This window comes from Kogia breviceps, chromosome 6 (genome assembly GCF_026419965.1).
Source record: "Kogia breviceps isolate mKogBre1 chromosome 6, mKogBre1 haplotype 1, whole genome shotgun sequence".
Classification (NCBI taxonomy): domain Eukaryota; kingdom Metazoa; phylum Chordata; class Mammalia; order Artiodactyla; family Physeteridae; genus Kogia; species Kogia breviceps.
In genome coordinates this window covers 77,891,186-77,907,416 of record NC_081315.1, presented here as the reverse complement: position 1 = coordinate 77,907,416, position 16,231 = coordinate 77,891,186, and the positions used below count along the sequence as shown (strand labels likewise).

At 38.2% G+C, this 16,231-nt stretch overlaps 1 protein-coding gene across 1 annotated transcript in view; it reads left to right on the top strand.

Moving 5' to 3' along the window:
- The first annotated feature begins 1,679 nt into the window (after nt 1-1,679).
- Nucleotides 1,680-16,231, top strand: part of NMU (neuromedin U) — a 36,096-nt gene continuing 21,544 nt past the window's right edge. Inside the window, exons 1-2 of the mRNA XM_059067597.2 lie at nt 1,680-1,862; nt 10,563-10,621. Coding sequence (XP_058923580.1) covers nt 1,757-1,862; nt 10,563-10,621 — 165 coding nt within the window. The 5' untranslated portion in view covers nt 1,680-1,756. The remainder of the gene's footprint in view (nt 1,863-10,562; nt 10,622-16,231) is intronic.

The window sequence follows — 16,231 nt, the reverse complement described above, 5'->3', positions numbered from 1 at the left end:
ATTTGAGTGTGGGTTTGGGGTCCTTTATTAAATTGTAATTTCCTTTAGGAAGATTACTAAATGTTGTATCCTTAAGGACATGTCTTGCCTATAGTGGGTTGCACAGTGCATGTCTGATACATTAAAATCCCTGATTTAGAGGAGAAGCACCTTCAGAGAGTAGAATGGCCAGCGGCTCCCTCACATGCTGATACCCTTAGATTGTTTAATATCTCTAAGCATCATCAAATGAGAATCATAATACTTTTATATCCCAGAGGTGCTGTGCATTTTAAATGAAATAGCATGGGAAAGTGCCTGACATAAGGATGTCCCTTAAGAAATGTTAATGTGGCTTCCCTGGTGGCGCAGTGGTTGAGAGTCCGCCTGCCGATGCAGAGGGCGCGGGTTCGTGTCCGTGGAGCGGCTGGGCCCATGAGCCATGGCCGCTGAGCCTGCGCGTCCGGAGCCTGTGCCCCGCAACGGGAGAGGTCACAGCAGTGAGAGGCCTGCGTGCCGCAAAAAATAAATAAATGTTAATGTACTTCCTTTTCTACCCTTTCCTCAGCGTTCCTTTCAAAAGGAGGTCAATAAGATCCGTCTTCCATCTTTCTGGAGAAGGAAATTAAAACTGTTATCAGCTGGTGCCCTGGAAGAGGCTGCTTCGTGGATGTTTCTGCTTAGGAAGGAAAGTATGGAGAGGGATGGCAGAAGTCAGGTCACTCTGGAAATCAGAATGCAACAGCTAGGGAGTGACGGCAGGAGAAATGCTTAGAAAAGGGAGTTACCTTAGGACCAGAATTCCACAGGACAGCCAGAGACCTTCTAGAACTGTTAGAAATGTAGCGTGGTCAAGCCTCAGCAGCCCTTTCTTATTCTTTTTTTTTTTTTTTTTTTTTTTTGAGGTACGCGGTCCTCTCACTGCTGTGGCCTCTCCCGTTCCGGGGCTCCGGACGCGCAGGCTCAGCGGCCATGGCACACGGGCCCAGCCACTCTGCGGCATGTGGGATCTTCCCAGACCGGGGCACGAACCCGCGCCCCCTGCATCGACAGGCGGACTCTCAACCACTGCGCCACCAGGGAAGCCCAGCCCTTTCTTCTTAACCGTCTTTAACAGACAACCGCTTTTCCCTAAAGGGTGTCAGACCAGGTAGGAATTTGGGGAACACCACCACCATGCGCCTGTGTTGCTCTAACATGGCCCGGGCGTTGGGCCAGGAGCTGAGGAGGAGCAAGGGAACAGAACAGAGGTGCTTGCACCGAGGTGGTGACTGGAGCGCTAGGACAGGAGGGAGGGCCAGAGAAGGCTTCCCGGGGAAGGTGCATACGGGGCGTCCCAGGCAGAGCATCGCCACCGTCCAGCGTAAAAACCGGCAGCCCAACCTCTTCGGGCCGCCTGGCTTGCCATTTCCCTCTAGCTCCCATTCATTGCTTCAAAAGAAGGGAAGGGACTTGCCTCGTTTTAATTCCATTCTCCTCTATCCCAGAGACCCTAGGGCGGGGGCGACGAAAATGTGTGGTACTCTGTGTCAGAAACTTGTGAAGGGGGCGCGGGAGCCGGCAGCGGGTTGGGGCTGACGCGAGGGAGGCCGGGGGCGGGGAGGTGACGCGCGCGGTGACCTCGCCGCCTCAGCCTACGTGTCCGCGAGATTTAAAAGTTGGCAGAGCGCGGGTGGGTCAGTCTGGCGGCCGAACTGGGCGAACAGCGCGCCAGGGACGCAGAGGCTCAGCCAGAGCATCGCTTGGAGCGCGGGCCGGTGCCGTGCAGGGTCCCGGGATGCTGCGAGCCGCGAGCCGCCGCCCCGGGCCGCCCCCCGGTCAGGTGGCCGCTGTGTCCCCTCTCCTGCTGCTACTACTGCTGTCTTGCGCGGACAGCTGCGGAGGTAAGCCGACCCCGCGCCTCCCAGGGCACCCGCGCCACCGCCTGGTCCCGCGCCGCTCCTCCCCGCTCTGATGGCCGCGCTCTCTTTCCTCCCTTTCTTGCCTCTTCTCTTGGCTTCTGGGATTCGCCACCCCCTCGTGCCGCAGGGCTCCCCAGGTTCTCGCTCTTAATCACAGGAGCGGGTCGGTGTCCCAGGGCAGCCAGCGGCGCAGGTGCCAGTGGCCGGGCTCGAGCGCAGACCTGGGCCTGGCCTAAGTCCCCAGGCCGGGCAGCCTGAGGTCGGTGCAAACTTGTAGGTCTCCCTCGGGTAATGGGAGTTAAAACAGTGAAAATGAAAATGCTTTTCCTTTGACTGCAATCGCTGGAGGGATTGACAGTTAAGCAAAACTAGAGTAGGTTTGATACTTTCCCTGCTGATGCGAGGTCAACTTGCAAAGTGCTCAACTTCCTTGGTGAGTGAGCTCCTGTCTGCTCAGGTAATCCTGAGCAATGACATGCCCCGTTCTGGCCGTATCTAAGGGGAAAGAGTCAGCTCTGTGCCTCATAGGTTTTCAGGGACCAGATCAGGAAAAGGAATAGAGACCTTCTTAGAATACAGAGCTGGAGAAGCAAATGTGCAAGCCGGGCTTTCAGTCAGTGCTACAGCTAAAGACAGTGAAGGGAGATGTGGTTTGATAACAGTAGGGACTTCCTGAGCTTTGCTTAGAGGAAAGGTGTGGGAAAAGCAAAAGCAAGGTCAGGAAGGGGTGTCTGAAGCTTGGGAGACAGTGTAGAGCAGATGCAACTTGTTCCAGTGGAGAGATCACTTCCCTGTTCCCTTAAGGTTACCTTTCCAGGTACCTTGAGGGGACCATCCCTCATCTCCCAGCTCTGAGCCAGGGCCCCTCCAGTGCCAGCCGCTGACCTACTAAGATCATGAATTTTCTAGCTTCTCAGCAGGTCCTCTTAGTTTCCCTCTTCTCTCCTTGCTGTCAGTAGGATAAAGGAGGGCTGACTGTTTCATCATTGCTCAAAATGTTAGAGACTTGAAACCATAACTGTACGGACCTTTCTTAGCATGTAGCCCAGCCCTCAGGTAGAGGTGGGGGAACTGAAACTATTATTCTTTTCCTAATTTTTTTTTCTGTTTTTTCATTGTTTTCCCCTTTTCCTTAAGGAACTGGAGATGTAGGGAGGTGGGAACACCTGTGCTTGAAAAGCAAGGTAATTTGGCTATGAAATCTAAGCAGTCAGAAGCTAGGAGACCTAAACCTTCTCCATCACATATTCAGCAGTGCTACAGCATGACTTATGCAAAGTAATATTAATCTTTTATTGGTAAAATTAGTTTGGTAATTTTTATCTACCTTATTAAGGAAGCAGATAATCATAGTTTAAATTTTTTCCTCTGTAAAGCAAATGTACTTTCCATGCATGTTTCGTACTATATACTTGCAGTGATTTTTGCATCAGTGGGAGGTAACTTCTTTTTGAGGGGGAAGCAGGGGAATTTTCAGGCTTCTGGTGATTGAGCAGAAACTATAGAAAGCAGCAGCTGATTTCTAAAAAAGGCAAGTCTTGGGTTTTATTTTCAAAAGAGCATATCTGGTGGTTGACAAATCATCTCATAAATATCCCCAATATTTCTCAAGCAAAGGGATGAGATACCTCTTTCCCTACACAGAGACCACATAGACTACCCTTTTCTGTCTTCCTTCCCCTTCAGATCTGCTCTTAATACCAGAAAATTAATTGTATCTCTCTAAAAATGTGATGGGGAGGGAAGAGGGTGAATTTTCCCTAGTCTGATCTGCCCTGGTGATCTGCCCCAGTCCTGAGACCCTAAAGATAGCACTGGAGGGGAAGCATGACATACATAAGCAAAACTGGGAGATAATCTACCAAGATTAATCATTACGCAACACACAAGTGGATGTATTGAAAAATAACAAAGCAAATACCACAATGCCAGAGGGAAAAAAAATCATGTCAATAAGTGCAACATCCTTGGCAAAAATGAGTTAGCAGAGCATAAAATAGCAATGGGAAGATAAAGGACCAACCACAGATTTGGTGGCTGGAAATGATTTACTATTCAGAGAACATTAAAATAAAGAAGGACATTTCCTGAAAGAGGGGCACATTTGTGTATCTGCAACAAACTGTCGCTTGATGTGGCCTCTGACAATAAGTGATCAAGTGCCCAAGACTAAATTAAGAAGTGTCTTTTCCTACTCAGGCCCCTATTCATGGAATAATTCTTAAAATTCAGTCAGCAGTAACAGTTTCTGACTTCCAAACACTACACTAGTTAAGTACTAGCAATGAGAAAAGAAAATTGATACCACTTTTAGAATAATCAAGTCTGTTTTTCTTTCCCTTACACATGGTATATTTACAGATCACAAGTTGTCTATCCATATTACTTGCATTAGTTAGGCTCTACAGTATAAGACTAAAGATTTCGCTTAACTTGAAACTAATTGATCAAAAACAGTGCAGTTTTTAGGCTGTAGATGACAGTGACACTGTCCCTGACAATACTTGGGAAAGTATCTAGTATGGCTATTTGATTAGTATAAAGCCCACATCTGGGGTATCTTGAGAGGAAAATCACATCAACTTTAGTTAACAAATAGACAAAGGGGGAAAATTTTTCCCTTATGCTTGGATTCAGTCATAGGATATTAATGGTGTTCTATAAATTATAGATTAACATTTTGAAATTTTGGCTTCTCTAACCTTTTTACCCTGAGTCTGTGTTTTGTGTAAGAGCCACAAAGTAGCCCCTTTTGATTATATAAGTGCTTGGGACTAGGTTAGACATAATGGCAATTTTGGTGTGGCCCACGCAAGCTTGGGGACATGGAAGGAGGCAAACTCTCCATGCTCTTGGTAGAGCAGTGGGGAGGGGGAGCTTCCACTTTTACTGGAGGATGGGGGTTGGTCAGGAGAAGAAATAATATGAAACTGTATTCTTTAAACAGGAATGCCCTGTCAAACAGAGATTAACCATGGTATCTTGAGTGGAGAAATCAGAAGTACAGGCAGGTGAAGACTGAATCCAACAAGTGGAATTCCTTGTGTATTTCCCTGCGTCGTGCTTGACTCTGGTTCTCTTCAATCAAATACTGCTGTCTCCCTCCATTCCTCTTTCTTTTACCTTCCTATTTTTCAAAGCTGTGCACTCTTAATAAAAACGGATGAGTAATGCATCCAAGCTGTAAGGAATGGGCCTATGGATTTTAGATTTTTTTCATGACAACATTCATATCCCCCTTTTGGAAATATTCAGACTTGTTAAAAAGGTTACACCTAAAATGTTTATTTGAGCTCCCTAGTTCTGTCAAATAAGAGGCATCCTCTGTTTCTTTTCTTCAATGCGGTGCTCACTCCCCCTGGCTATTCACTGTTATTCATGGACCAGCAGCATCGGTGTCACCTGTCACCGGGAAGCTTGCTGGAAATGTACTCTTGGGCCTGTCCCCGAATGACTGAATCAGAAGCTCATTTAAGTAAGATCACCAGGTGTTGTGCATGAAAATTTGAGAAGCACAGCTTTATCCCCTCCTGAAAACAGAATCAGCTCAGAGTAATATCCACCAGACAACAGTGACTTTGGGATATACATTCGTGCTAGGGTGGGAAATATTTAATTGAGAAGTGTGTAAGTTCATTTGTCCACCTTGAATAGCTGTCCCATGAAAGGGGATTCAAACAAATCTACTCTCTACTATGGACTACATGACCCCTGTAAGTTACTTCTAATGCTGTTTACAGAAAATGTAGCTAAATACTATTACTATTATTAGAACATAGATTAAATACTAGCACACATTTTTGTGCACTCAAGGCAAGACTTATCTGAAAAGTGGTAGAATTAGAAAAAAAAAAAATCTGTCAGGATTTGGAGTCTGGTTTGAAATCTGCTTCTGCTATGTATATATTTTGGTGACCTGAGACAAATTACTTAATCTTTCCTTCCTTCAATTTCCTCATCTTAAAATGGAAATAAGTAGAATAGCTAACTTAAAAGGTTGGTATGAAGGTTAAAGGACATGATACATTTTATTATTTTTTTTACTTCTACAGACAAGTTTATTGACCTAGATTGAACATTTTAGAAAAACATTTTCTAAATGTTTGCTGTAATGTATAGTTAATTTTCCCAGTGGTAGTTAACCCTGGATTTTACAACTAAGCCTATAATTTTTTACCAAATGTAATAAAAAGCTTTTAAAACACTTTAACAATCAATGGTATAAGTTTCACATTCTCCTGAACATATAAATTTGCTGTAATTCACTTCTACTGATAAAGTTTGTATTGTTTCTAAGAGACCTTAACTTTTTCTTTTCTGGAACATATTATCGTTAGTCACTAATAGTCTTTTTTTTTGGTGATAAGAATGAATAGCAGGAGGAGCATTTGTGAAACCAAATCTAATATGAAACTGACTCTTTCTTGTGAGTAAATTTGAATTTTGAAACAGTAAAACAATAAGGTTTAATATAAAGCAAAATAAATTTTTTATGTTTATGATCTGCCAATTTCCCAGAAAAAGTTTTGTGATGACTTTAGTTATATACCAGATACATTAAAATCACCAATGGACAATAATCTTTTATTCAGGTGCTGTCTGAAAGTTTTAAAAATTTGTTGACTTAATATCACTGAACTGTCCACTTTAAAATGGTTAAAATGATAAATTTTCTGTTTTGTGTATTTTACCACAATTTTCAAAAAATGTGTGGTTTCATGATTTTTAGTTTTTTTAAAGGTATTGTATTAGCATAACAATGAAAAATTTAAAAGACCACCTCTAATCTCATTATCCTATCAAGCAATATTTACATTTTTATTTTCTCTTCCTGTTGTCTATAAACATAATTCCACATAGCTTCAATATAATTTTCCATTCTTATCTTTTCATACTAAATTTAAATTTTATGATTCATAGTTATACTTTTTAACATTGTATTCACAAGGTTTCACTGAGTTGGTCAATTTTCTTTTTCAAGGTAACAGTAGTGTTTTATTTTTTTTAAATTGCACACATGTCTATAAACCTAATAAATAGGTTTTTCTATTTTTTTAATACAGCAGGTTCTTATTAGTTATCAATTTTATACACATCAATGTATACATGTCAATCCCAATCGCCCAATTCATCCCACCACCACCACACCCCCTGCTGCTTTCCCCCCTTGGTGTCCATACGTTTGTTCTCTACATCTGTGTCTCTATTTCTGCCCTGCAAACCGGTTCATCTGTACCATTTTCCAGGTTCCACATATATGCGTTAATATATGATATTTGTTTTTCTCTTTCTGACTTACTTCATTCTGTATGACAGTCTCTAGATCCATCCACGTCTCAACAAATGACCCAATTTCGTTCCTTTTTATGGCTGAGTAATATTCCACTGTATATAGGTACCACATCTTCTTTATCCATTCATCTGTTAATGGATATTTAGGTTGCTTCCATGACCTGGCTATTGTAAATAGTGCTGCAATGAACATTGGGGTGCATGTGTCTTTTTGAATTGTGGTTTTCTCTGGGTATATGCCCAGTAGTGGGATTGCTGGGTCGTATGGTAGTTCTATTGGTAGTTTTATAAGGAACCTCCATACTGTTCTCCATAGTGGCTGTATCAGTTTACATTCCCACCAGCAGTGCAAGAGGGTTCCCTTTTCTCCACACCCTCTCCAGCATTTGTTGTTTGTAGATTTTCTGATGAAGCCCATTCTAACTGGTGTGAGGTGATAACTCATTGTAGTTTTGATTTGCATTTCTCTAATAATTAGTGATGTTGAGCAGCTTTTCATGTGTTTCTTGGCCATATGTATGTCTTCTTTGGAGAAATGTCTATTTAGGTCTTCTGCCCATTTTTTAATTGGGTTGTTTGTTTTTTAAATATTGAGCTGTATGAGCTGTTTATATATTTTGGAGATTAATCCTTTGCCCGTTGATTCATTTGCAAATATTTTCTCCCATGCTGAGGGTTGTCTTTTCATTTTGTTTATGGTTTCCTTTGCTGTTCAAAAACTTTGAAGTTTCATTAGGTCCCATTTGTTTATTTTTGTTTTTATTTCCATTACTCTAGGAGGTGGATCAAAAAAGATCTTGCTGTGATTTATGTCAGAGTGTTCTTCCTATGTTTTCCTCTAAGAGTTTGATAGTGTCTGGCCTTACATTTAGGTCTTTAATCCATTTTGAGTTTATTTCTGTGTATAGTGTTAGGGAGTGTTCTAATTTCATTCTTTTACATGTAGCTGTCCAGTTTTCCCAGCGCCACTTATTGAAGAGACTGTCTTTTCTCCATTGTATATTCTTGCCTCCTTTATCAAAGATAAAGTGACCATATGTGCATGGGTTTATCTCTGGGCTTTCTAGCCTATTCCATTAATCTATATTTCTGTTTTTATGCCAGTATCATACTGTCTTTATTACTGTAGCTTTGCAGTATAGTCTGAAGTCAGGGAGCCTGATTCCTCCAGCTCCGTTTTACTTTCTCAAGATTGCTTTAGCTATTCGGGGTCTTTTGTGTTTCCATACAAATTGTGAAATTTTTTGTTCTAGTTCTGTGAAAAATGCCATTGGTAGTTTCATAGAGATTGCACTCAATCTGTAGATTGCTTTGGGTAGTAGAGTCATTTTCACAATGTTGATTCTTCCAATCCAAGAACATGGTATATCTCTCCATCTGTTAGTATCATCTTTAATTTCTTTCATCAGTGTCTTATAGTTTTCTGCATACAGGTCTTTTGTCTCCTTAGCCTAGGTATTTTATTATTTTTGTTGCAGTGGTAAATGGGAGTGTTTCCTTAATTTCTCTTTCAGATTTTTCATCATTAATGTATAGGAATGCAAGAGATTTCTGTGCATTAATTTTGTATCCTGCTACTTTACCAAATTCATTGATTAGCTCTAGTAGTTTTCTGGTATCATCTTTAGGATTCTGTATGTATAGTATCATGTCATCTGCAAACAGTGACAGCTTTACCTCTTCTTTTCTAATTTGGATTCCTTTTATTTCTTTTTCTTCTCTGATTGCTGTGGCTAAAACTTCCAAACCTATGTTGAATAACAGTGGTGAGAGTGAGCAACCTTGTCTTATTCCTGATCCTGTGGAAACATCATTGAGAATGATGTTGGCTGTGGGTTTGTCATATATGGCCTTTATTGTGTTGCAACTCAGTGATTTTAAGTAGATTTAAGGAGTTGGGCAGTCATTTGCCTATTAATGTTTTATTTTCTGTATTGATTTGAAAGAGTTTATATTATAAGGATATTTACCATCACATTTTATTAAATATGTTTCATACATTTTGGGAGTTTTCATTTGTCTTTTAATTTAAATTAATTTGTGATTTATGGTAAAATAAGTTTGGATGAAGGTGGTCAAAAGGTACCAGCTTCCAGTTATAAGATGAATAAGTACTAGAGATGTAACATACAACATGATGACTGACTGTAGTGAACACTGCTCTGTGGTATATTTGAAAGTTAAGACAGTGTATTCTGAGAGTTCTCATCACAAGGAAAAAAAAATTTTTTTTTGGTATCTATATGAGGTGATGGATATAAACTAAATTTATTGTGATAATCATTTCACAGTATCTGTAAGTCAAATCATTATGCTGTATACCTTAAACTTATTCAGTGCTGTATGTCAATTACATCTTTGTAAAACTGGGAAGAAAATAAACAGAAGGAAAAAAAGATCCTCACTCATCATAGTTAACGTGCTACAACATCATACCATTTACATAAATTTAATCTGATACTTCATCATCCAAATTCTATTTCAGGATCACACTAGCAATACCCTGGAGGCATTGTCTTACTTGAAAAATGTTATTTCAGTTAGTTGAATATCGTTCTTTGCAAGATTTAAGTCAAACAAGGTCCAGCACTAAATCCAAACCAAAATATATGTGTCTGTAATAAATTTCTGCCCCTGCATTATTCATACATACTGGCATAGAGGATTCTTCAAACATTCTGAATTAAGTACAATGGATTTCTCACTTTTTTATGTTATGTCATATAAGCCTTTTTGTACTTTTACTTCTCCTTAACAAATAAAGTATTGTTTCATCTCCACCAAAAAAAAAAAAAAAAGTTGTGCAGCTATCACAACAATACAATTTTCCATCACCCCCCAAAGATCTGTTATGTCCATTTGCAGTCAATCCGCATTCCTACCCTCAGCCCCAGGCAACCACTAGTCTTTCTATCACTATAGGTTTGCCTTCTCTGGACATTCCATATGAATGGATTCATACAGTATTTGATCTTTTGCATCTGGCTTATTTGATTTAGCATGATATGTTTGAGATTCATCTCTGTTGGAGCATATATCAGTAGTTCATTCCTTTTTATTGCCAATAATTTCCCATTGTGTGGATGTACTACATTTTGTTTATCTATTTACCAGGTGATGGACATCTGGATTGTTTCTGCTTTGAGCTTATTATGAATAATGCTGCTATGCACATTCATGTACAAGTTTTTGTGTAGACATGTAAGAAATTCACTCTTGAGAGTAATGTCTTTGTAATGTTTTAAGGTTTATTTAATAATTATGTCCCTTTATACTCAGTCAGATGTTGAAATATCTAGTTGAAATAGGAGGGTAGTGATGTACAGTGAAAAATGAGAAATATCATCCAAAAGTAAATCAAAACTTTATCATCCAAAACTTTATTTTTAGGTGCTCCAATATTGCCTCAAGGATTACAGCTGGAACAAGAATTACAGTTGTGGAATGAGGTAAAGAATTATCCTTACACGAACTAGTGGAAACTTTACCCTTTTAAAAATTATCATGGTGAAGTGAAATAATGTAATTGAGCTTTGGGACAACTGTGATTTTACTGACATTCTGCATTCAGAATTATTCTCTTTATCAAGTGAAAGAAGGAAAGATGAAAAAGAAACCAAAAATACAGTAAGTGGTAAGTTAAGGTGGCAGAAATATGTCCTAATAATAGAGTAATTATAATAAATATGAATGTGCTAAAATACACCCCTTAAAAGAGATTCTCAGGCTAGATTTGAAAAACAGATTTAGCAATATGATCTCTATAAGAGTCACACTTAAAGCAGAAAACAAAAAATGGCTAAGAATGGAAAATGACATACCAAGCAAATATAAACTGCAAGAAAATTGGAGTAGCAGTCTTAATATCTGATAAAATAGAATTCAAATACACAAACCATTTTAACAGACAAAGCAGGATCTTATACGCTGATAAAAGAACAACAGAGCAAAAAGATACAGCCATCATTAATATATATTAACAGAACAATCTCAAAATTTATTTAACAGTTGATAGAAATTCAGGGAAAAATAGATAAATGAACATTTATAGTTGGAGATTTTAATATTCCTCTCTCAAAACTGATAGTTAAAGCAAATAGCACACAAGTAGATATGTCAAAGACCCAACAGTACAATTAATAAATTTGAATTTGAACTATTAGAAATATTTTTTAAAACCTGTACTAAACAGTATGAACATTCTTTTTGAGGATAATTGGGGCATTTTAAAAAAACAGACCATGTCTTAGAAGACAAAGAAAGTTTTCATCAGTTAGGATCCACTTTAAATGTTTTCTAATCATAATTCAATAAAGTTAGAAACTATTAACAAAAGTATAACTTAAATATCCCATCTGTTAGGAAAATAAGTGGAATTTCAGTAAATAACCCTAGACTGAAAAAGAATGACATAAAAATATTATGAGTCAAAATTTGTATGCTACAACTAAAACAGTAGCTAGAAAGAAATTTTAACTTCATATATATTTATCAGAAAAAAAGAAAATTTAAAAACAAATATGCGTAGCATATGTGTGAAAATGTGGGGGAGAAGAACAACAGAGAAAATTCAAAGAAACAGGAATGAAGTAAGTAATAAAAATAAGGGCAGAAATAAATATTAAAAAGAGAGAGGAGAGAACAAATCAACAATATTAGCAAAATCATATGTTTGTTCTTTCAAAATGTTAATAAGCACTGGCAGTACTGATTTTAAAAGGCAGAGAAGATAAAGAAAAAAAGACATACACTGAAAAAGGGTAGATCACCAAGAAAAAGAGAGATTTAAAAAATGTTTTATACGATATTTGCTTTTCTTCTTCTGACTTACTTCACTCTGTATGATACTTTATAGGTCCATCCTTGTCTCTACAAATGACCCAATTTCATTCCTTTTTATGGCTGAGTAATATTCCATTGTATACATGTACCACATCTTCTTTATCTGTCCATACCAAGGGGGAAAGTGGTGGTGTGGGAGGAATTGGGAGACTGGGATTGACACATATACATTATTGATACTATGTATAAAATAAACATCTGATGGGAACATACTGTAATAGCACAGGGAACTCTACCTAATGCACTGTGGTAACCTAAATGAAAGGGAAGTCCAAAAGAGGGGGGATATCTGTATGTGTATGGCTGATTCATTTTGTTGTGCAGTAGAGGCTAACACAACATTGTTAAGCAACCATACTCCAATAAAAGTTAATAAAAAATAAACACAGAAAAAATAAAAACAGAAAACAAATTTTTAAATGTTTTAAATGAGTATTATGGACAATTGACTGGCGAAGTTTGCACAACTCAGTAAATAACACTAAAAACTAGTGAATTGTGTCATGTTGGTCTGGAGTCATCATACTGGTCTATACAAAAGTTATCAACTAAGGGATGGACAGTGGTGGGTCATGACTTGTAATTTTAAAAGTCCATGGCTGCAAAGGCCCTATGGAAAGACCCCTTGTTATTTGTAGCTCTGAACCAGAGAGTTCCTATATTCTGTGATTCAGTTTGAAGGTCTGTATTCAAAACATGAACTTTAGGTCCAGTAACAAGGTAGTTATAGATTTACTGCTTTACCTATCAATGACATCACCCTCTAAACTGATAAAGAAAAAAACAGATTGAGGAGACTCAGTGCCCCTCTAATCTGGTGGGACGCCCATCCTGCATTAGTCCCATAAACCCACAGATTTAGGGCATATCTCAGGGAGTGAAAAGAAGGGCACACTGGGAAGTGGCACCTGTTCTACTACCTGAAGGCATTCTCTGCTCTAACTAGTTGAGTTATAGCCTTCATCTGAGGTAGGCTAATTCTTGCTACCATCAGGGTTAAATTCTGACACTTATCCTGACCCACAAGCCTAATTTCTGTGTGTACATATATATTCTCTAGAAGGCTATTATATCAAGCTGTTATTTTCTTTCTAGATAAATGGGATAATAGCTTAAAAAAGAACTAGTGAATTGTACACTCTAAATGGGAGAATTGTACAGAATCTGAATTATATTTCAATAAGCTGTTACCCCTGCCAAAGTATTATGGACAGTGATATGGTAATAATTTTGAAAATGTAGATGAAATGAATAAATTCCTAGAAAAATATCTGATGCCAAAAAGGTGCTATAATAATACAATAAGCACTGAAGAAACAATTTCTTCTTTCCTTCTAATCATTGGCCAGAGGCCTCCAGTGCTATGTTACACAATAAATGTAACTAAAGCTTCTCCATAGGGTATAAATTTGCTCTAGAATTTTGTTATATAACCTTCACCTAGTTAAGGAACTTCTATTCTTCTCCTATCTTTCTAAGAGTTTTGTTAATCCTAAATAAAATGTGAATTTAATCAAATATTTTATCTGCACCAATATTGAGATAAGCAATATGCCTTTTCTCCTTTAATCGATAATCATGATGAATTACATTAATAAATTGCTTGCCTTAAACTATTAGAGCTAAGATGAGAATTCAGAAGAGTTTTGGATATAATACCAATGTACAAGAATCAATAACATTTCTTTTCACTAGGGAAATGTAACATGAAAATATTACATCATTCACAATGGCAACAAAAACTATAAGTATCTAAGAATTAACCAAAAATACACAATAGCTTATAGAGAAAAAATTAAATTTTAATAAAGGAATTAGAAGATAATGTGAATATATGGAGAGACGTTCTTTGCTTTTGGATGGAACAATTAATTTAATGTAATAAAAATATCAATTCTCCCTAAATTAGTCAATGTAAGCCCCATAAAATCAATGCAACCCAATCAGAATTCCACTTAACTTTTTGGGGGGAAAGTTTATAAATTTAACCTAAAATTGATGTGGAAGAATAAAGGTCTACAAATGGCTAAGGAAATTTTAAATATAAAGAGCTAAGAGCCAGAACTTGCCCTACCAGATTTCAAAATATACTAAGAAACTGTACTAATAAAAAAGGTATGGTGAGGGTGTAAGAATAGATGAATGAACCAGTGGAACTGAGACTAGAGCTTGGAGAGTTTAGCAGACACTGTCAATGCCCTGTCATATCCCTTTGTCATTCACCATTCTAGCACATTCCAAACTTACTGTTTCTAATTGCAAGCACCTGTGACTCTGCCTGTTTGGCCTATGCTCAGGACAGACCAGAAGTGCCTGGGACCAAATGCCCCCACCACAGGAATAGCCATCAGTTGGTGTTCCAAGAGAGTTGGTGGATGAATACCTTAGCTGCCTCTCCCCTCAGGTGAGATAACTTTGAGATGTATTCTGCATTGTGTCTCAGAGTACCCCAGGCAGATTGATCCCAGTTACAATGGTGGTAACCTGCTTGATAACATACCCTTGATTGGATTCCTTCCCTTCCCTGTTTTACTTCTCCACTCTTCTACCAGTACTTTTTGGGTTATCTTCCAAATGATCTACTCATATCCACACCCTTATCTCAAGGTCTGTTTCTGGGGGATCCCAACCTAAGACAACCTAAGACAAAAGCATGTGCACATAAACTTAACTTATAATAGAAGTAACCCTAAAATTCAGAGGCAAAAGGACAGATTGTTCGGCAAATGAGGATTGGGAAACTGGCTCACTGTATGGAGAAACATAAAATTAACACCCCATACAAAGGTGGGCTCCAGGCGGATTAAAGGTCTAAACATACAGGGTAAAATTATAGAGTTAATAGGAAATATCTTTTCTATTAGAAAAACATCTTTGTGAGCTAGGAGCAGAGAAAGGCTTCTTTCCACAAATTTTAATAACTTTTTCCATAAAAAACTTCCCTTATAAATTATAAGGCCAAAAACTTCATGACTTGACTTACATTGAAAGTAAATATTTCTTTCAACAAAGGACTCCATTGAAAAAATGTAAAAGCCTTTGAAAGAAGATATTGACAATGCCTAAAACTGATAAGGAATTAGTTTCTAGAATATCTAAGAAATTCTAGCTAATTGGATAAAGACAGGAATCCAAAGTAAAAATAGTCAAAGAATAGAACAATTTACAAAGAGGAAACCTAAAGACCAATGAACATCTAAAGGGATGCTCAAATCCATTAGTAACAATGACATGAAAATTAAGACAAAAATATTGTCACTTTCTATCCGTTAGACTGGCAAAAAATTGAAATCTAGAGAATGGCAAACATTAGCAAGGATGTAGGGTGTAGGAATCCCCATGCGTTGCTGATGAGAGTGTCAACTGGTTGTAGCCATCTGAAAAGCCGCCTAGATATCCCCGTGGTCTAGCATGCCCTCTCCTGAGTATGTAGCCCAAACATATTCTCCTACAGAGCCACATGTGGAGGACAGATACAAGGAGGTAATGGGAGGAGTGGAGGGAACTGGCCTCATATCACTGGGGAGTAGGTAGGCAACATGTGGTGTATGCACATTATAAAAACTCTATGGCAGTTAGGAGCAACACACTAGAGGTATCCAGGAGCAGGGAGAGATCGTAAAGTATAGTGTTAAGTTTTAAAAAGTAAGAAAATACCATATGTACACAGCAAACAACAGTACAGATTTTATAAGAACATAAACAGAGGATACACATCAAATACATTAGAAGAGCTGCTTATGGGAGGATGGTATAGGAGTATGAAATGGAAATATAAAAGGATAAATAAATAGAGTTCAGTGATGATAGCAAGCTATGAACTGAGGAGAATACCCTTTATACCTAAGCCACCCCCTAACAAAATACATAAGGGCAAAGATAAGACAGATGATAAGGGCCAAGTACTAAAGAGTTTTAAATAGCACAGAAATTTGTAAGACTATTTTAAGGGCCTCTGCCTTGGTATATCATAATACATGCTAGAAAAATATAAGCACGCTGAAGAATAATTTAAAAACAGATATTAATGTAGAGTACAGAAACATTTAGTTTAGCTTGAAATTATATTTCTGAGGAAAATCTTTGAAAAAAACTTTTAGATGATAATGCTGGGGAAAAAACTCAAATGGAGCTGTAAAAGCACTATACATTCTTTTATAGAAAAAGATATTTTGAGAAGATGCTAAGAACATATAGTTACGCTTTCTGCTGGAGGT